Below are 21,269 nucleotides of genomic sequence, written 5' to 3' on the forward strand. Positions count from 1 at the left end.
AAAAGATAAATAAGTTTGGAAAAGGCTGCAGGAGACCATAAAGCTTACACGAGGCAGTTCCATGTTAATATAAAATGGAAATTGACGACAAAATTGTTAGAGTTGATACCGTGTGAGGATGGAATATTTATTAAATGTTCAAGCGAAACGTTCTCTAGTTGGTTCATGAAGAACTCGAGAACATCTTTTGCGCCATCAAAAAAGAAATTTTAATAAACACAACTTTGCTTCAACCTTTCTTACGAAATCTTAACTTGAGAAGAAATTATATTTTTACGGCTCTAGGCTTTTTCTACTCAGCTTCGTTATTAATAAAAGTGGAATTTTTTTTTATATTAAAAGAACTCCTGTATTTACACACTTCAGTATCCACCCGTTCTGGGCTCTTGTTAATATGTATTTCTGAATTACGTTTTACATCACTTCAATGCAAACCAAGTCTATTTCACTATGGTCATGGACCACGTGCTAGACTCGTGATCGACGGCTATCACCCATCGTTCAGAGCTCATATACTGTATAGTCAAACTGGGTGCGCGTGTGTGTGTGTGTGTGTTTGCACGTGGGCATCTGTGCGTGTGTGTGTATGTGTGTGCGCATGTGTGGGTGTATATGCATGTGTACATGTACATTTGTGTGTGTGTTTGTGAGAGAGAGGGGGGGAGGGGCGAGGTTGTTTGAGAAAGAGAGATGGGATAGGGAAAGAAGGTGTGCGTGGTTTTGTGCGTGTGTGTGTATGATAGAGAGAGAGAGAGAACGAGTCTGGCATCTTACGAGGTGATGAAGTAGTTCGCAAGATATAAATTCAATTACCAACTTCGGGTTCTGCTGTCCACATGTTTAACTTCTTTCTTCATTTCCTTATGAAGTCATCCATTCTGTTTCTGGCCGTGAGTTTATAACTCACGTTAGCAGAGGAACGCCATCCACAGCGTGAGAGGTTGTCTTGTGAGACAAGCACACGCATACACACACACGCACACACACACGGTGGCGTAGTACACGACTCGGTGGCGTAGTTGGTAGAGCGCTGAACTGCCACCATAGTGGCCCGCAGTTCTTGGTTCGAATCCTGCCCAGGGCCGAAATTATTTCGGTACCACTGCGCTTCGGGTCGTTACTCTGACTCTCGTGGGCGGGGAGTTGGGTGTGTGTGTGTGTGTGCAAGGTCATAGCATTACCCATAGATCGGACCTACGAGCTCTGAGCTCTCTTCCAGGAGGAAAATAGCTGTCGACCACGAGTCCAACACGTGGTCCAAAGACCAAGTGAATACACACACACACACACACACACACACACACACACACACACACACACACACACACACACACACACACACACACACACTCGATGACGCAGTTGGTAGAATTCCCGACCGCCACTACGGCAGTCCGGGTTCGAATCCCGCCCAGGCCTGAAATAATTTCAGTATCGCTGCGCTGTTAGCCGTTACTCCAACTCTCGTGGGCGGGGAGTTGAGTGTGTGTGTGTGTGTGCGTGTAAAGTCCCAGCAGTACCCATAGATCGGTCATATATGAGCTCTGAGCTCTCTTCCAGGAGGGAAATAGCTGTCAATCACAAGTCCAACACATGATCCAAGACAATGGTGAATCACACACACGTTCTTTTACTCTGGCTGCCACTAGGCGATTTTATTCAGGCGTATGACACGCCCTTGGTGTCACGATGTTCGTAAGAACAGGGAAATGTTGAAAACAAGTGTGGTAGGCGAGGGTGGATGTAATTACTTAGACAAACTTGTTTTGAAATGCTGCACTCCATTGCCTCGACCTCTTGCCTGGCAGCGTACTCGAAGGCTTCGCGAAAAACAAAAATATTGGTATTTTTTTCGGTCTTGCGAGAAAATGTTAAATAAGAAAATGATGCTGTTTGTTTGGGGGGAGAACTGAAACGTGTGTTTGTGTGTGTGTGCAAGCGCGCATGTGTGTGTATGTGTGCGTGTGTGTAATTCACCATTCTCTTGGATCACGTGTTGGACTCGTGATCGACGACTACTATCCTCCCGGATGAGAGCTCAGAGCTCATGTATGACCGATCTATGGGTAATGCTGTGACCTTACACGCACGCACACACACACACACACACACACACACACACACACACACACACACACACACACACACACACACACACACACACAACTCTCCGCCCACAAAAGCTGGAGTAACGGCTCGCAGTGCAGCGATACTAAAATTATTTCAGCCCTGGGCGGGATTCGAACCCGGACCGCCGAGTTAGCAGTTGTGAACGCTACCATTGTGCCGTCGAGCCATGGTAGTGTGTGTGCACGTGGTTTTGTATGCTTTTCTATCCGTCTAACAAATGCTTTTAGCTGAAGTAGCTTGTAAAAGGTCAATGTTTTGTTTTAGATCAATGAAGCCTTGTGATAACCCGGTGTCCTTTTAGGCTTTGTCTTCCTAAACAAGTAAACTACGGCGGTTGTCTTTATTTGTCTTTATTTGTCTTCCAGTTCAATTCCAGGCAGTTGTATTCATCTAAAGGTTGAATCTGTTGTCATTTGAGGGTCAAGAACCCATCTGGAATAAGACTTCATTACTGGAAAGGGAGAGACTAATTATTTTCTCTCTTTGAAGAACATAAGAAAATAGAGGGGACTGCAAAAGACCCTAAGGCCTACGCTAAGTAGTTCCATGTCCCTTAGCACCCGTCATGCCGATCCATAAAATTATCTCTTCTTCTCTTAAAACAACCAATCAGCGCTCATTACATGATTACTAAGTAACCACTCTGTTGGTAAACCATTCCATTATTGGAAACCCTAAACGACCCCCCAGGGGGTCACAACCCCCAGGTTAAGAATCGCTAAGGCCTACACTAGGTAGTTCCTTGTCCCTTACCACCTGTCATGCCTGCTATCGTCTAGTAATGGGACGATACCAAAAATTTGAACAATTCCTTTACGAGTCCCGATACTATTTTCTTAACGTTGTATCCATTTCCTACGCGAAACCACTCTTTTAAATATTAAACAATAGTGGAGACATCACACACTATTGATAACCTTAATATAATTTCACCTTAAACCGTCCAGTTCCTATACAGTTACTTAATAAATTTACCATATTTTTCAACGGGAGATAATTACAAAGACCTATATGTGCCACACATTGAAATATATTTCCATAATTGTGTGGACGGATCGTTTATCATGTATTTGATAGAACTGTAACAAACGACGAAACGTCGTACTAGTCTTCGTCCTTACAAGATTTTTCTTATGACAGACTTGTTGGCAACTATCCATTACATACTCATTTTTCATAACATCACTTCTCCTCACCGTATGCCTTTGAATCAGTGAATACTACAGGTAGTACCTTACATTGCTCCATAAGTTTGTCAGAGGTTGCTTTCTTTATAGAAATAGGGTCGACGCTATATCTTGCTCTCACCTGCCAACCAACCTGACCTAACCTGCCGGCGTTTTTCTTACCGTCTCAGACTGACCCTCTTGGACCAGTTCCACTGCTCTGGGGAATCTTTGGTTTTCCAGGATTTCTGGACGCTGGTTGCTATCTGCTCGCACACTTTTCTCTTTCTCTCCCTCGCCATATACTGTATGTGTGTGTATATATATATATATATATATATGATATATATATATATATATACACATATATACATGTATGTGTGTGTGTATGTACTGTATGTATGAATTTATGGCAGGGGAAAGTTGATCAAACCTGTGTAGAGTTTTTTGGAGTATGAAAGGTGTCTGCATGGGAGCTTGCTCGGAGAGACCGTGGAGGGAACTAGCGCCGGCGTGTGAGTGTAGCAACGCGCACCCCGGCGTGTGATACCCCCAATTGATTTGATGATCAACTTAGCGTTGTAGCGTATATCTCTTTCTACCCTTTCAATGCACGCTTTCTTGAACAAACCCTGCTCGTTCCTCGCTGTCCCCGATTCGTTTATTTCCTCCTTGTTTATTCATTCATGCCTGCAACTCTTCAATAAGAGAAATGAAGAGAAGAGGGCGTAAGGGGAGATGGTAGAGGGAGCATGAAATTGAGCGAGATGGGGAGACGTGAAGCGGAAAGTAGTAAAGAGTATGGTTAGAAAAGATCGCGACTTGCAAACGCACAATCCTTGTATTAACGCATCTACATGCTGGTGTGTGTATACATGAGCGTTATTTACCGGCATACACATACATGGAGCTGTAGATACACACGCACATAAGCGTTGGAAATACGGTACCGGAACTCGCGAGGCTCCGTGATGTGCCATCAGAGTTGGTGGTTGGTTGGACATCCGGGGCCCCGGCAGATAGCGGCAAATTAGGCACGAGATGGGCGTAGCGACGCGGATACAGTATCCACGCTCGCCAAGAGCCATCGGCTTGCGGCGCAGCGGGGTAGGATTACCAGTGCGAGACGCGCTTTTTATCACACCACAGGCTCGTGTTTACAAGTGCGGAGCGACCGAGGAACTGTAAACCTATTAACGCTTCTCGAGAGTAGACACACGAACGCGAACACATATACTCGTATAATGAAACGAACAGTCGCGCGCGATTACATATACACGCATACATATACATACACACGCACACACACACAGACACACACACACACACACACACATTTTGGAGAGTAGAAGACGGGACACGACGAACGTTGCTCCTCTCCTTGCTCTTCCCTCACCCACCATCTCATTCTCTTTTCTTCCCTCTCCTTCTCTCTCTCTCTCTCTCTCTCTCTCTCTCTATATATATATATATATATATATATATATATATATATAATTGTGTGTGTGTGTGTGTATGTATGTATATATAGATCCATCCATCCTTTTCTGTCTCCTTTTTTCTTCTATTTTTATCTAGATAGTTGTCGGTTCCTCTTCTCTCGTTTGTCTTGTCAGATGTCTTTCTTGTTGGTTTTGTCTCCTCCTTTTGCTCGTCTTCATGCGCTGCGCTTTCCCTTCGACGTCCGTTTATTGTTCATTCCCCGTCCTCCAGTTGTAGCTAAAAGTGGGCGTCCAGGGGGACGGTGGAGTGAGGGAGAGAGAGAGAGAGGGAGGGAGGGAGTGAGGGAGGGAGGGAGGGAGAGAGAGAAAGATACAGAGGGAGAGAGAGAGGTGGGAGGGAGGGAGAGAGAGAAAGATACAGAGGGAGAGAGAGAGGTGGGAGGAGGTCTGTTGGTAACAGTGCACCCTAAAGGCGTGAGCGGTTTGTTGTTACCCCGGATGCCTGTCCGCGATAGGTGGTCAAGACTTCACGGGCTCTGGGATGCAGGCTCGGCCATTTTGTTTTGTAAGGTGTTTGTCGACCCTTTGTAATTTTTTAGTTATTCATCTATTTATTTATTTATTATTTATTTATTTGTTATTATTATTATTATTATTATTATTATTATTAATTTTTTTTTTTTTTTTTTTTTTTTTTTGCGAACTCGAGGGCAACTCTGAGTGACGCAGCCCAAGGAAGTGGCTGCAGGGAGGGAGTGCTTTATTCGAGAGGAGCATGAGTCTGCGGTTGATTTGTTTTCTTTATCGAGGACAGTTTTCAGAACATGGTCACCGCAACATCCGCCGGAAATTAACCAGATATTTAGGAGATATTTAGGCACAGACTGCCGGGTGATTGTGTGTCTGGTTTCTGTCGTGCGTTGGTCCTGTTTCTTTATGTGGATGGGTTTTTTAGTAACAACATGACGCTTCTGTTGCTTTGTCACGCAAACATATGTTTCATTCTTTTTACAAAGGATTACAAAGGCGGAGCATGCCGACAGGAGACCTTTTGATCCATATCTAGGTCGGATGCGAAAAAAAAAATCATATTAATAATAAAATAATAAATAAAAACTATGATAATGTAAATAACAAATAAAATACATAAATAAATGCATAGGTATAGTTAAATAATAAACAAACAGGTAAATAGTAAATAATAATAAATTGACATATAACTAATAATAAATCAAAATCAGACAGACAAATGATAACAAAACAAAAACAAATAATATAAGATAAATTATAATCATTACAGCATCTTACTTAGGTATTTATCTAAATGATTCTTAAAGCTTTGAACTGAACTACATTGCACTACCTGTGCAGGAAGTTTATTCCATTCATTAACTACACGGTTGGCAAAGTTGTTTCTACCTACTTCCAAATTGAATCTATTTCCGGACAGTTTGAGACCATTGTTTCTTGTCTGATTCTCATTCAATGTAAAAATTTGGTCACTTTTGATGTTGTCAATTCCCTTTAGAATTTTAAAGACCTGTATCAAGTCACCTCTGAGTATCGCTTTTTTAGGGAAAACAGATTCATATGTTTTAGTCGATTTTCGTATGATTTATTTTTGATATTTGGAATCAGTTTTGTGGCTCGCCGTTGTACTTTTTCCAATCTGTCAATGTCTTTAATGAGATTCGGTGACCATACGGAAACAGCATATTCCAAATGTGGTTACATTAGGTTAAGTTATGTTAGATTAAGAGCTACGTGACAACGTAAGTTTCGTGTTAAATATTCGTGCTTGGGGGATTCTGGAATTTTACTAACATGACACTTCTCTTTAGGTGCCCCCCCCTCCCTCTCTCTCTCTCTCGCTCTCTCTTTCTCTCTCTCTCTCTCTCTCTCTCTCTCTCTCTCTCTCTCTCCCTTTCTTACTCTCAAAAAGATTGAGGTTTGAGATCAAATGAAAAAAGGAAGCATTGACTGGAAATCACTGTGTTTGTTGCATCTATATACTTATACTGTAAAGTAAAAATAAGCCCTGGATCGTTAATTAGAGAAATTGTTTTTTGCTGCTGCTGTTGTTGTTCTTTTTGTTCACTCATAAAGTAAAAAAAAAAAAAAAAAAAAATGTCTTTTTATGTGAAAGAAGATTTAGTGCACGACTCTCTTTGCCATCACTGTCACTTGCTTCTTCGTCTTTGATTTGGTTTCCAATTTAGTCATGGCCTTTGTTGTTGCTCTTTTTCTTCTTCTTCCTCTTCCTCTTCTTCTTTTTTGCTCTTCTCCAGCTTCTTCCTCTTCTTCTTCCTCTTCTTCTTCTTCTTTGCTCTACTCCAGCTTCTTCCTCTTCTTTTATATCTTCTTGCTGTTATTCTTGTTCTTCATCTCGCTCTTCTTCTTGCTCTCCTTGCTCTTCTTCAATCTTACCTCGTATATTAGTGCCCGGTACCATATCTTCCGTCTCTTTTTCTCATTTTGTCATAAGTTTAGGAATTTCATTTCTTCTACAGTCCCCCCAACCATTTCTTCTGTTTCTAAAAGAATTTCAGGTTTGTCATTTCCCAGTGGTATTTCCTCTCTGCCGCAACATGTCTCTTATTGCGCACACACACACACACACACACACACACACACACACACACACACACACACACACACACACACACACACACACACACACACACACACACACACACACACACACACACACACACACACACACACACACACACACACACACACACACACTCGCTCAGTATTTATGGGTGTGTGGGTGTGTAGTCAGGTGTACATTGCAATTTTATTGAAGTAAGCTATGGTCGGAACTTGTACGAATTGTAATATAGAAAATTAAAGGGATGATGATTGACACGAATTACGAAAGGTGGCAGCACACGAGGCTAACATGCTATTTTCTTGCGCTACTTTGTTTGATTAGAAACGACTTCGATACCAATATTCTACGCTTCTGTAAGAATATCTCAGCAATGTGTCCAACATTCGTATAGGCTTAACTTTTCTTAGTTCGTCGTTTAAATTATCAGTATATGACGCAAGAGGAATTTGACAGTTAGAAACTTGAAAAACAAAAGATCGTAAACCGAAGCCGTTTCTGCTCAAACGAAGTAGCAAAAGCAAGTAGCATGCTAGCGAGAAGTGCCCAGTGTGCCGTCACCGTTCTCTGGGCTCTGCTAGCTTGAGTGGTGGTTGTGGTGGTGGTGCCTATTAGTGGGAGGATGTACCAGGACAGATTACGACCAAAATGATAACGGTCATCAATGTAGTGTGTGTGCCTTTGTGTGTGTGTGTGTGTGTGTGTGTGTGTGTGTGTGTGTGTGTGTGTGATTCACCATTGTCTTGGATCACGTGTTGGACTCGTGGTCGACAATTATTTCCCTCCCGGAAGAGAACTCAGAGCTCTTATAGGACCGATCTATGGGTAATGCTGTGACCTTACACACACACCCAACTCCCCGCCCATGAGAGTTGGAATAACAATCCGCAGCGCAGCGGGATTCGAACCCGGACCGCCGTAGTGGCAGCCGGGAACAAACCACTGCGCCACCGTGTGTGTGTATGTGTGTGTGTGTGTGTGCGCGCGCGCGCTCGCTCCTTTGTGTGTGTGCGTGCGCCTTTGTATGTATGTATGTGTGTGTGCATATGTATGTATATGTATTTATGTGTGTATCAGTACGTTTGTAATTCACCTCTTGCCTCTGTCGTCCAGTATAGTTCAACTTGTAACATGGTATGATCTTGTGTGAACGCACACATATGATCTTGGGGTTACATGTACATATGGAGATTACATGTAGGCGGTCAGTATCCTCCCCGTCTATTACCAATACACGAATCGGTTCCGCTTCATCATTGAAAACCTGTAAGCCAATGAAACAGGAACACAATAAGTGAACAGCTAGAACATACCTGCGAACACGTGTGTCTTTTTGTAGTCCCTTATGCAGCTGTCGCCACCAACATTGGTAGTTATGTAACGCTAGAAAATGATCAGACGAAAATGTGGATTAAGGCCGTTGAAGACAAGTGTTCCTACGGCTCGTTTCTAGAATTCCTTTCGCAAATAAGACGTTTACTGATGGTTTAACTGGAAGTAGTGGTCATCCTCCAGTGAAAACCCTTCCCCCCAAATGGCCGTATTCAGAAACTGTGAAAAATCTCACTTCCATTTTGAAGTACAGTCCCGAGGGGTTGGTATTCGGTCAATCAAAAGAAACACCAAACGTGAGGACGGAGGCTTTTATTAGTACAACGTTTCGTTTGTTATTACAGCTTCATCAAATACTAACTGAGGCCACGTCTTCACGTGTTTTTTGAACTTTTTCGGCAACTGCCAATTACATACAATTTGATTTCTCTCAGTTTTACTTTCCCCCCCCCCCATTAGCTCATGCTAGTGTATGAGAACCGGTGACTACTCTCTTCTGTCAGCTAATCGGTGACGTAGATACAGACGATGATTCGGCTTAGCGTTGGGAAAATCCCCCTTACCAGGAGGCTAGGACGATGCCCCTTACAGAGGACTTTGTACCTTGGGATTTGATCAATCATGCCCATGGTCCAACTCGCTGGCGGCAGGGTTCGAACTGCCGTCCTCTAGACCTCCGCCGCAAGTAGCGTCGCTCTAACCCATTCGACCAGCGAGCATACATAAATATAGAACCACACTAATATTTTACAAACACCATTTTGGTGTTTCTTTAACACAGAAGTATGTGGAAATGTACGAGGAATGTTTTTGGCAATCTAGGAATTCGAAGCAAAGATTTATCTTTAAACTTGTGCCCTGTATAATTCTGAGAGCTTAAATCCTGTTGGCACCGCAGTCTCTCTACTGGGATGAATAAAATCGCCTGGCGGCAACCATAATGCAAAGAAAAAGTTATGTTTGGCGTCGGCGAATACATTTCCAGCCTCATACATCGCCCAGGCTTGCTCCACATCCTCTCGTAGGCTTTTCCAAAGTTATAAAAGAAAGCACCTGGAGAGCCTTAACCTGCTCCATAAACTTTTCATGGGCTTTCTTTAGGATAAAACCATCGCTTACAACGCCTCCTTGCTCTCCAAAAACCCTCCAGACTTTTGCATTCACTGCACCTCTTTCCTAACTCAAACTTTCTCGGGTTATCAGTCTTTTATGAAAATCTCCGGATACTTTTAGCTTCTTCTATGGAGACTTCTTTGGTTCTTCTCATCTTTCCTTGATAGGATATAGTGGCATAAAGTCCGGTGCTTATCGCTCCGGTAAACTCTTTCCTCGTATACACTCCCTTTAATAGACTAAATCCCACACGAAGTTTGACCTAGATTCCAACCTGTCATACACATACACACACACACACACACACACACACACACACACACACACACACACACACACACACACACACACACACACACACACACACACACACACACACACACACACACACACACACACAATGTTGTACAACACGGCTATTCCTTAGTTTACTGTTTGTTTTGTTTTTTAATGCTTCTAACAAAATATTTTCAGTTATATTTTATAATTTTATAATTCTGTAGACTGTATATTTTCAGCAGAAATGTTGCTATACCCAGTAAACCGTATATTATTATTATTACACACACACACACACACACACACACACACACACACACACACACACACACACACACACACACTGGAAGAAAGGCTCACGCGTGATTATATCATAAACATACGTTCATATACTGACACCAAAGGCATAAGCACAGAATCATACATAAACACACTTTGACGGAGACGAAGTCTGTACGCATGAAACGAGCCTAAATTGAAATAAGATTACTGAACATCACAACACTTTTTAACATTACGAAGATGTCCCAGAAGCCTAGACTATACAGTAGAGGACCGGATACAAGCTTCCGCCTCGGGGCTGTGTCAACATTCTTTGGGACAAAGCGCTTTATAGAGTATCAAGTTTCGAAAGGAAATCTTAGAGCCTTAGACAACGCCCGGGGGGACCTTTCATCCCTAGGGCAGGGTCGGAGAGATACAAAACAAAATACCCTGACTTTGTACTTCTGTAGGAAAAAATGGTCAGGATCTCTAGCTGACTGTGTGTACGGACATCCAGAGTAGGTGGCGGTCACTGGGAATTCTTGAAAACAAATCCAAAAACGATACAGCGGCTCGTTTTTCGATGTAGAGATAGTTCCAGTTTTGCGTATCACAGTAGCTTGTTATGTGTAAAACTATGTCAGACGTCTTTATGTCAAGTAACTGCAATACAAATGAATTATGATGACTCCGTGACATTGTATATCTAAGATACAAATGTAAAATACATCAACTACAACTCACTGACCGAACGGGTTTGAGCGTCGCTACTTGCGGCGGAGGTGGAAATAACGGCAGTTCAAACTCTGCCGCCAGCGAGTTGGACCAATGGTATGATTAGACAAATTCCATGGTACAAAATCCTCTGTAAGGGGCACCTTCCTAGCCTCCTGGTAAGGGGGAGTTTTGCGACATTAAACAGAGTCAGTGGAATCACAGCTGCGTAGAATACATCGGTCACTGTGGAGCCAACTGTACACCACTTGAATGTGGTGTTCTTTTTCCCATGCACCGATGTTGTATTCACTGTTGCCTTGTGCTTATGTAATGCATATTCATTTAACCGCACATAAATGTATTAGCTTCCCCTTTGCATCATTTTTCTGCACTATGGTCATGGATAACGTACTGGATTCGTGACCAGCATTATTTCCTACTGAATGAGAGCTTCATAGCTCGTATAGTCCAGTCTGTGGGTAATGTGACTGTAAACACACCCACACCCATACAAACACACACACACACACACACACACACACACACACGTGTGTATACATGTATGTTTATGTATGTATATATATATATGTATATATATATATATGTATGTATACAATACGAAGATTTGTGTGTTGATGAATCAAAATAACATGCTTAGTCCGGGTGCGTGTGAATTTTTTTTTTTTTTTTTTTTTTTTTTTTTTACGTGTCATTGATATTTTTACATTGACTTCAGAAAACTAATTATTTTTTCTCTTCCTCTTTGCAGGTGCTGTGTTCGATGGAAGAATGCTTTCCTGACAGAGACCCGAATCCTACCTCGCTTTCCTCCTAACTGACTGACTGACTGTCAGCGCCTCCTGTGGACAAGACCCTCCATCGTCAGTTTTCTGCATCTCTGCAACCAACAGCCCTCTTGTCTCAGTCATAGTAATCGAGTTCAGTGGCAATGTGTAGTGTTCTGAGATGACAACATAACCCTTCTACTCCACGGATAGATATTGTTAACCCCCTGTTGTTTATTGTCAAGGGAAAAAAGAGGTTATCGTTGTTTCAAGAATCGAACTTGTATCACATATGAATCTTCCATATTGCCAAAGAAAGTCGCAACGGATCCAGCCACTTTTTCGCTACAACGACAGCGGCTTCAGGTCCTCACAGACGCCCAAGTATCTCAGCATCACCTCCTCTTACCAAATCGCCCGAGGAAGTCGAGCAACAACGACACAACGCCACCGATAACGCCAAGAACGACCTTACTTCACCTAAGATAGAACCGCCGCGATGGCTTACCTCAAAACTTTAATCATCCGGAGACGGGGCGTCCTCCTCAAACTGACCGTCATCATCCCGGCGCTCTGGCTCGTCCTCAACGTCCTCACGCTCTCAGACAAACAAGACAAAGAATCTCTGGATGGTGCGGCGCCGGTGAGGCCTCGAGATGACGCCCACGTCAATATCCCGCCCGAAAGACAAGAACAGATTCGTCTTCCGCCACGGGAACCGTCCGGGTCGGCGAAGAGTAAGCTCAGAGAGAAACTCGCGGAGAAGAAAATCGCGAAGAAGAAGGAGGAGGAGGAGGTAGTGAAGAAGAAAGTTGAGGACGAGATTATAGAAGAACCTGAGGAGCCGCATGAGGTGAGTACGAGACCAACGTAAATTCCCTCGATTATTCATATTTACATTTTCCATTTCGGCTTGATCGAAGGCCGAGCGTCGCCACTTGCGGCGGAGGTAGAAGTGACGGTGGTTCGAACTCTGCCGCCAGCGAGTTGGACCAAGGGCGTGGTTTATTAGATTCCACGCTACCAAGTCCTCTGTAAGGGGCACCGTCCTAGCCTCCTGATAGGGGAGGTTTCATGACGTTGAATTGAATCATCAGCTGACCCATGACCCTTTTGTGGGACGAGGGTCGAGGTCAACGATGGTTTCCAGTGATGGACGTTGGAAAGAATGATTTCCTCGCTTCCCATCTTTGGTCAGCGTCTTAGGAATGATTCACTTGTAAGTGAGAGAATGCACAAAAAAAAAAAAAGGTAAATGGTGTGTGTGTTTTTACCTAGTTGTATTTTACGGAAAGGGAAGCTATGCTCGTGATGTCCCGTCTTCATATCTCATTTTATCTAATTGTGTGTGTGTGTGCGCGCGCGCGTGTGTGGACGATGCCAGGCGATCTGTCAGCTGATGGGCCGTCGCTGTATTGAAAGCGTTAACACCAGTAGAATTTGTTCTTCTGATGTGTAGATAACGAAATGATATCATTTGAATTTTCAATAACATCCCGTGCTGTGTTTACTAACACGTGTGTCTTTCTTTTTGCATGTTTTGGATACATCAAAGGGATACACTCAGCCCATTTTCCGGAATTGTATGAATCCCTTATTTCAGTCAACTTCATTTTTTGTATCAAAGGGATACAAAGGAGATCCAAATAGCAACAGACCTATTGGTCTTTGCGGGGCTGATTTCGAATTGAAAGAGGGTTGTAAACAGTACAAACAGTTAAAAATCACTGAGTTGGTTTAAGTGTATGAGCTCACGATAATGAGAATTAACTTTATTGTTATTGAATTCCATTTTTTTTTCAACTGTATTTGAACTCACGACGTGAACAACCATTTTTTTTCAAAACATTTACAGTGAGGTTAAATGTTTGGAATGGTCTCTATGTTATTGTTAGTTACTTTCTCGTGTACAGCTCACCCATTGATAAAAAAAAAATCGTTTTAGGTTGTTCTTTCCATTGCCAAAAAATAACATTGGGTTCTACAAATACAAAATAGAAAAAGAATATGTTTGTTACTTGTGACGAGTGCCGTCGTTAGTTCGAGCGAGTCTGTCGTTGGTATATACGAAAAAAGGAAAAACTCGGGAGGGGGGGAAAGTTTTTCAAAAATTCTCGGGTCGCTAGTCAGCCATGGAAGTCCTTTGACCCTCAGGGCAATTTCCAGGGAATCTTGGAGATGCCAGTTCTCGTTCCGCATTCCAGAGACTTCTCCAGCTTAGGGCAGCGTCTGCAGCCTAGGGCAGCGTCTCCAAACCTGAGGTGCTGAAATCAATTATAGGGAGTGCTAGAAAGCGAAGCCTACATATACTTTCCTTTATCCTTTTAGTAATAAGATATTAGTTATCAGGCGGGTGCTGCAGTGCTTAGGGGGTGCCCCAGGGGTCGGAAAAGGTCGGGAAACGCTAACCTAAGAGTCTTCATGTTTTTGGTGAAAATATGAAGGTGATTCTGTGTGGAGGTTGACAGACGTGTAAACATGGGATTCAGATCTCTTCCCTAAGGGTGTTGGTATTTTATTATGTCTCGCAACTGTGTCATATATCCTTACAAATTCCTCCACGTTCCGGTGCGCATCTGAAAAATTCGTATTTTGATATTGCGCGACGAGTCTACGGGGTTAGTGGTGGGGCTGAGGAATGATATCCGCTGTGGCGTTTTGATAAATGCGTAAGAGCGGAGGAATACCCTGTTGATGTAGGATCTTGTACAATATGTTCGGAGATGGTGAAGAGCGTTGCACAAGCAGTGGCAGGAAAGTGAGGAGGAGAGTAGCTGCGGCCGAAGCCGTCACCTTGTAACAAGAATGGTGTTTTCCCTCATACACCTCCCCCAACACATGCCTACACACATACACAGGTACACATACCTACGCATACACAGATACACACACACACACACACACACACACACACACACCCACACACACACAGATACACACACACACGTGCACACACACGCACGCACACACACACACACATTTGTTTGTCTCTATTTACTAATTAATTCAGTTACTCGTTTCTCATATTATTTAGTATCCTAATCCTAGACGGTTTTATTCATCTTGAACAATTACTTTGGTATGATTGTATCCTTATTTTATGTTTCGCTGTTGGCAACGCTATTGTTTAGCTCAGAGAACATCACTGCTGGCAAAGTTTACGGACAACTGAATAGATAATATTAGATAATATACAAATGTATAGATATAGAAGTAGATAATAGATAAGCTGAATATAAAATATAAAAATAAGTTAAATAAAATCGCCTGGCGACAGACAGGATGCTAACGTCGTCAAACGCAACTGAAAGATTTGGTCTTGCCCAAGGAAAGGATAGGAAATTTGATAACTCCTTTGTCTTACATTGTCAAAACCTGATAAGAAGGAGAGAGAGAAAGAGAAAGAGATATTGTGAGAGGTAGAGAGAGATGAGAGAAGAGAGAGAGAGAGAGAGAGAGAGAGCAGGGAGTAATTATTGCACGAGCTATTTTTTGTCGATTTCATTGGCGCATCATTAGAGAGAACGACGACACTGGAATTAAGTCTCCCAGGTTCCGATACTCTCATTTGTCTTTTATTATTGTTTAATTAATGTTACCTATTTATTTCATTTACCTATTTATTTATATTTTTATTCACTTATTCATCCATTTACCTATTTTTTTTTTCATTTCTTTGCTTTTACCTTTGTCAAGGACATATTTTTATTTATTTATTTATTTATTTTATTTTATTTTTTAACAGCCTGAAATCAACCGGAACATAAGACTGCAAGAGACCATAAGACCTACACTAGGCAGTTGCATGTCCCTTACCATCTGTTGTCTCCATGCATAAAGATATATCTTCTCTTAAAACTACCTATTGTTTCAGTGCTCACCACATGGATACTAAATCTTTTCTATTCGTTAACCACTTTGTTGGTAAACCAGCTCTTGCCTATTTCATTCCTAAACCTAAATCTGTCCAATTTTACCAGTTAGGAAAACGAGGCAGAAAATCACGAACACAAGTATGTAATATATATGCAAAAGTTTCATAAGCTTTCTTGATATGAGGACGAGAACATGACAAATGACTATGTCGAACATGATTCCAATGTGAATTTTGAAAATGGTACAACCACAAGTCCCCAGTGCTGTAATTAAATTTATTTGGCATTGAATCAAATATATATGAAGAGCAGATAATGAAAAGAACACATTGTTTGAAATAATAATTACAAATGCCGAGGATAACACAAAAAACATGTTAGCTTATTTCCATTGTGGTCCTCAAAATTTAATGACTTATTAATGAATTTAGGAGTGTTTCACAAGAATCATCAGAACTGCTAGGTCCAGTATGTTACTAATGTAACGCATGACCGTGATAGGAAAATATATTTCAGAATGCTTCAGTGTTGAAAATTATTTACTTTATTGTCATGGAGTCCGCGCAACACAAATGAATGGCGTAATGTGGTAAATGTTTTAGGGCAGTTCAAAGAGGAACCGCAAGTTTATTGCATACTGGAAACTCGTGTGATTTCGTTCTCTGTAAAAAAAAAAAAAAAAAAAGTCAGGATGGAACCTTTATTAATACGACGTTTCGCATGTTACATTTCCACCGAGTGCTATGATTATTCTGTAATTAAAAAAAAAAAAAAAAAAAAAAACATACAGTTCTCAAGTGAGTCTGGCATAGTGATCATAACCAGGGTGACCAGATTTAGCATAATTATGCTAGATTTAGAATTGAACAACACAGAAACAATACTATGTTAATAAAAAGTAAACAGAAACCGCCCGAATAAGATTTAAGAGGAACAACCGATTTAGTATTATTGTTTGCCTGTCTAGCATAATTTCAGCTGCTATCTAGCGTGATCACGATTGAGGCATCTTGTTACCCTGATGACAACAGGGTCGTCTTTGTGGGACATGAAATGGTTGATTATAGAACAACTCGTTCATAACAGCGACATAATTCAAACAATCAAGTCCGGCCATCACGAGCTTTGAACCCGGGTTCCTCTGAGCGTGAGACATAGGCGTTACCACTCAGCCACCTAGGTGTCGAGACTTTTAATGATCTGAATGGCCCGGGGTTAAAGCTCGCGATGGCAGGGCTTGATTATATGGATGGGGTAAAAGGGGCATTGGGAAAGAGGGGAATGTCTGTTGAGGAAGGACGGGAGAGGACAGAAGATAGGGGTGAATGGAGAAGGGTTGTGTATGGATGATGCTGTGATGCATGAGGGGGAGTGGGTGGGGGATGGGGGGTGAGGGAGTATGTATGAGAAATAAATTGACGCAGCCCGAAAGGATTTCTCCCCGTCTTCTCTTTTTCTGCATGAGGGAACGGAGAGGTGGGGGGTCGCCGATTTAATGAAGCGGCTTTGCTGTGGATGTGCTGTGTCTTGCGACACTGCCTCTGATCCAGGGCAGTGGACAAGATGAAGGGGTGACCCGTCATCCAGGAGGAGTCAAGATAAGAGGGAGGGAAGAGGAGTGGGATATGTAGGGGATGGAATGGGTGGGAGTGGTTTCTATGCCTTTGTTTTTTGGCTATCTCCCGTGTAAGGGGGGAAAAAGCCTTTGGTATGTGTATGTATGTATTAACCTTCTATTTGGTGAAGAACTTGGCTTTACGAAATTGCCTTGCTTCTTGTGCCTCGCGAGGGTGGAATCGAGGACAAGTATTGGACTCGGGAAGAACTGGTCGACGAAAAATATCTTGCCGTCCTACATCAACATCAGAACATAATCAGTTTTCCTCAGTGCCACATTATAATGAGTCTTATAAGGCATTACGTTAAACCTCTGAGCAAAGAAGATTAATGTTTTCAATACATGTGAACAGACTTTTCTAACCGCAGCGCTGAAAAGATACAAGCTGTCGGTATTGACCAGAAATCAGAAAGTGATAAGATATGAAAAATCGCAAACTTCATGAATAGTAAGGAGATAAGAGCATGGTAGTCTTTTGAGGCTGTTGTGAAAGGTTTCCTGAAGAAAGGAATATAAATTTAATTTTGAAACATTGCGTCAGAGTTTTCATAGTATGAGCATTGAGGGTCGCTCTCTCTAAAATAATTTTTTTTTTTTTATAAATTTCCGGAAAATTTTCGTGATGAAAGTGATAGAGTTGAAAGATTCTATTAACATATGAATAAAAATGTTGTGTTGCAATACAAAAGAATGTTGGGTACTCGCAGGTTCCACAACTGAAATATTAGAGAAAAAAAGAAAGTGTCTGGAAATTTAACACATCCCAAAATCCTATAAATGAAAAATTATTTTGCATATTTCAATTAATGCAGATATGCGCATGTTTATCATACTATATTTTCTCTCTATACACACACACACACACACACACATATATATATATATATATATATATATATATGTATATATATATTATCAGTGTATTTGGCCAGGAGTTTCTCTCTATTGCATATATCATTAAAAGTGATGGCTAGTTGTCCATGAATTATTTTCTTATAGGTATTTTCCATATACCTTATTATATATTGATGTTCCTTAGAAAGGAAATTTATGACTTGGCTGTATGTAGTCATATTAGCTATATGACTACATACAGCCAAGTTATAAATTTCCTTTCTAAGGAACATAAATATATATATATATATATATATATGTATATATGTATATATATACAATTGTGTGTGTGTGTGTTGATTTCACAATGTTTCTTAGTACTGAACGGTATAATATAGTGATTTAGTTGAGTGTGAAATATCACAGTATTTGAGTACTGTGTATGTTACTGATAAAATTGGTAAAAGCTGTAGAGTAAAAAACGTGAAATGACAGGCCAAGAAGAAAAGAATGTGTCATATTTGATTTCAGCGCCCCTAAACTAATAGAGAGCAAGACTACACAAGTCAATAAAAATTATGTTGATTTAAAATGGCCTTACGGACAGAATTGTCAGAGTTCATACCTTTATTTAAAATACAACGATACCTTCTTTGAAAAATGTCCTTGAAAGAGCTTCAACAAACAAAGATTCCATCTTCACATGAGGTCTACAAGGTGGTAGAGGTACAAGTATTACAGTAATACAAAATACATGGCCTGGATTCAGCTTATTTACTGTAAGAACAATAGAACAAAATAAGAACACTGGGACGAAATGTTCCCATCGCAGTATTGTCATCTTCGGAGGAGCTGATTGGCCGAATCTTTCGGTGACGTCATGTCGCACAGCCCCCGTTGTGCTCTTGCCTGAATGCACAAGCTCATGTACCCATACAAGCAGCCTGAATACAGAACATGTATTTTGTATTACTGTAATATTTGTACCTGTATTGGTAGGGGGGTAATAAGACATTCAGACCACCCTGTACTTTGACCAAAAATGATGTTACCCAGTGTAATAAGTATTTTGTGGATATTTGTTGATGGAAGTTCCTCAACATAGTGTGTGTTCTTCAGCAGAATAAAATCTTCTGACGTCAGCTGAAGGTAAATCTTACGGGAGCCGTGTAGCAGATGCAATTATCCGCGTTTTCAACCTCCCTCCCCCCCAAAAAAAATAAAAAATAAAAATAAAGCGTACTTATTACTGTACTCCCCGTCCTCTCCTTTATATGGGGGGACGGAGAGGGGGGGTCGCCGATTTAATGAAGCGGCCTTGCTGTGGATGTGCTGTGTCCTGCGACACTGCTTCTGACCCAGGGCAGTGGACAGGGTGCAGGGATGACCCGTCATCTAGGAGGTGCTAAGATGGGAGGGAGGGTGGAGGGGTGTGGAGTGTTTTCGGGGATGAAATGGGTGGGAATGTTTTTGTGCCTTGTCCTTTTTGGCTACCCCCCTGGTAAGGGGGAAAAAGGCCTTGGTATATGTATGTATGTATGTACTTATTACTGTTAGCATATTTCATGGCACCAGCTCTTTCTAGCACTGGCCTGATTCAGTGCAAACTGAAACACCGTATAACCTTCATGAATTTCAAAGTTTAAAACCTTTTACAAGTATAACAGGGAAAGTTATATCGAAGTTAAACTACAGTATGCAAAGTAATATGAATACTTTGCGGCCTTGTGCTCAACTATGAAACCGGAGAATTGATGGAGGAGGGAGAGGAGTAGAGGACTGTTTGATGGACGGGCGTGTGGAGGTGGCTGAAGGAGTTATCACACTGGGCAATTTTTCCTCCGACTGTCGGAGAAGATTTGCAGCCCGTAGCTTACAGGAAGGAATCTGATATGCTGGAAGGATATAAATTTCCTCCTGTATATCAAACGACATTCTATGTAAATTGTTGAGAAAAAAAAAATAGTTTGCCTTCGTGATTCTACGGCGGAAAAGGTTTTGGAGTTGTCTGTACTGCCGATGAGTTGGAGGTTGAAGGAAAAGTAGCCCAGTATGATAGCGCCATAAAGAGTGAGGAAGATGTTGAACAACCTAAGAATGAAAGGGACTGCAAGACACCACAAGGCCCACACTAGGTAGTTCCATGTCTCCTACCACCTGTCATCCCTATACATAAAGTTAACTTATTGTCTCTGCGTTCACTATGTGGCTACTTAAGTCTATTCCATTTGTTAAGGATTGTTGATTAACCCGTTCTTGTCTATTTTTCGAATTGACGAACATACCAGCATAGGAGGTGAGAACCTGAGGGTAGGAGGTTCGAAACCCTAAGAGTCATCCCGTGACGTCAGATCACGCAGTGTCCGAGCTCCACCTACTATAAGGACCATCATATTAAGTCACCTCGCAGACTGGGTAGCAGATGAAATGTTGAAATTGTAAGTCGACGTGGCAATGAAAGTCGGTAAGAGTACAGTTGTATACGACCAACACTCAGCCAGCCAATCCCAGGCTTCTCATGGGGACCAAAACGCATGTCAGCATAAATAATCGCATTCATACAGTCACAATAAAAGTACATACGATACAATAATGTACATCATAATACAATTGGGTAATTCGCGATAACGGGACGCAGAGTTACAGAACAATGGTTAAGGGTGAAAGACGCTTTATACATCTGCTGAAGAGGATCACAGATAGTGATCGAAATATACGGATCTTTTTACTTTCGCCTGTTCTCCGAAAGTGAGTCATTAGTACGGAAATATGAATGGAATCGTTGGGCCATATTTCTCGTACCCGGGTAGTTACCCAAAATGGGTTTGAAACAATATTTTAGATTTCTACACCAATTACGATATTTCAAATTACAATACACATGTCAGAGACTAAACCCCGCATCCAGAATAATCTAAAAAAAAAAGTGCATCACAGCAAATATTGGAACACTGGGATTACAACGTTATAATTTTATTTTTTGTCTTGTGTAAAATGAAATAATTTGTGTAATTTCGCGTTATGTACAACAAAGCGGACAATTTTACACTGGCTTCATTCAAACCGTTCAGAATTCGATTCTGGGTAAAATAAAAATAAA

At 41.6% G+C, this 21,269-nt stretch overlaps 1 protein-coding gene across 1 annotated transcript in view; it reads left to right on the forward strand.

Annotated features, from left to right (window-relative positions):
* LOC143041459 (putative polypeptide N-acetylgalactosaminyltransferase 9) overlaps nucleotides 1-21,269 on the forward strand; it is a gene marked incomplete at its 3' end in the record, with an annotated part of 182,772 nt that overhangs the window by 22,181 nt on the left and 139,322 nt on the right. The window contains 1 exon segment of the mRNA XM_076213355.1: nucleotides 11,827-12,695. Within this exon segment, the coding sequence (XP_076069470.1) occupies nucleotides 12,342-12,695 (354 nt within the window).

The sequence above is a fragment of the Oratosquilla oratoria genome, chromosome 31, assembly GCF_046742065.1.
Source record: "Oratosquilla oratoria isolate Oo_2021 chromosome 31, ASM4674206v1, whole genome shotgun sequence".
In the NCBI taxonomy this organism is placed as follows: domain Eukaryota; kingdom Metazoa; phylum Arthropoda; class Malacostraca; order Stomatopoda; family Squillidae; genus Oratosquilla; species Oratosquilla oratoria.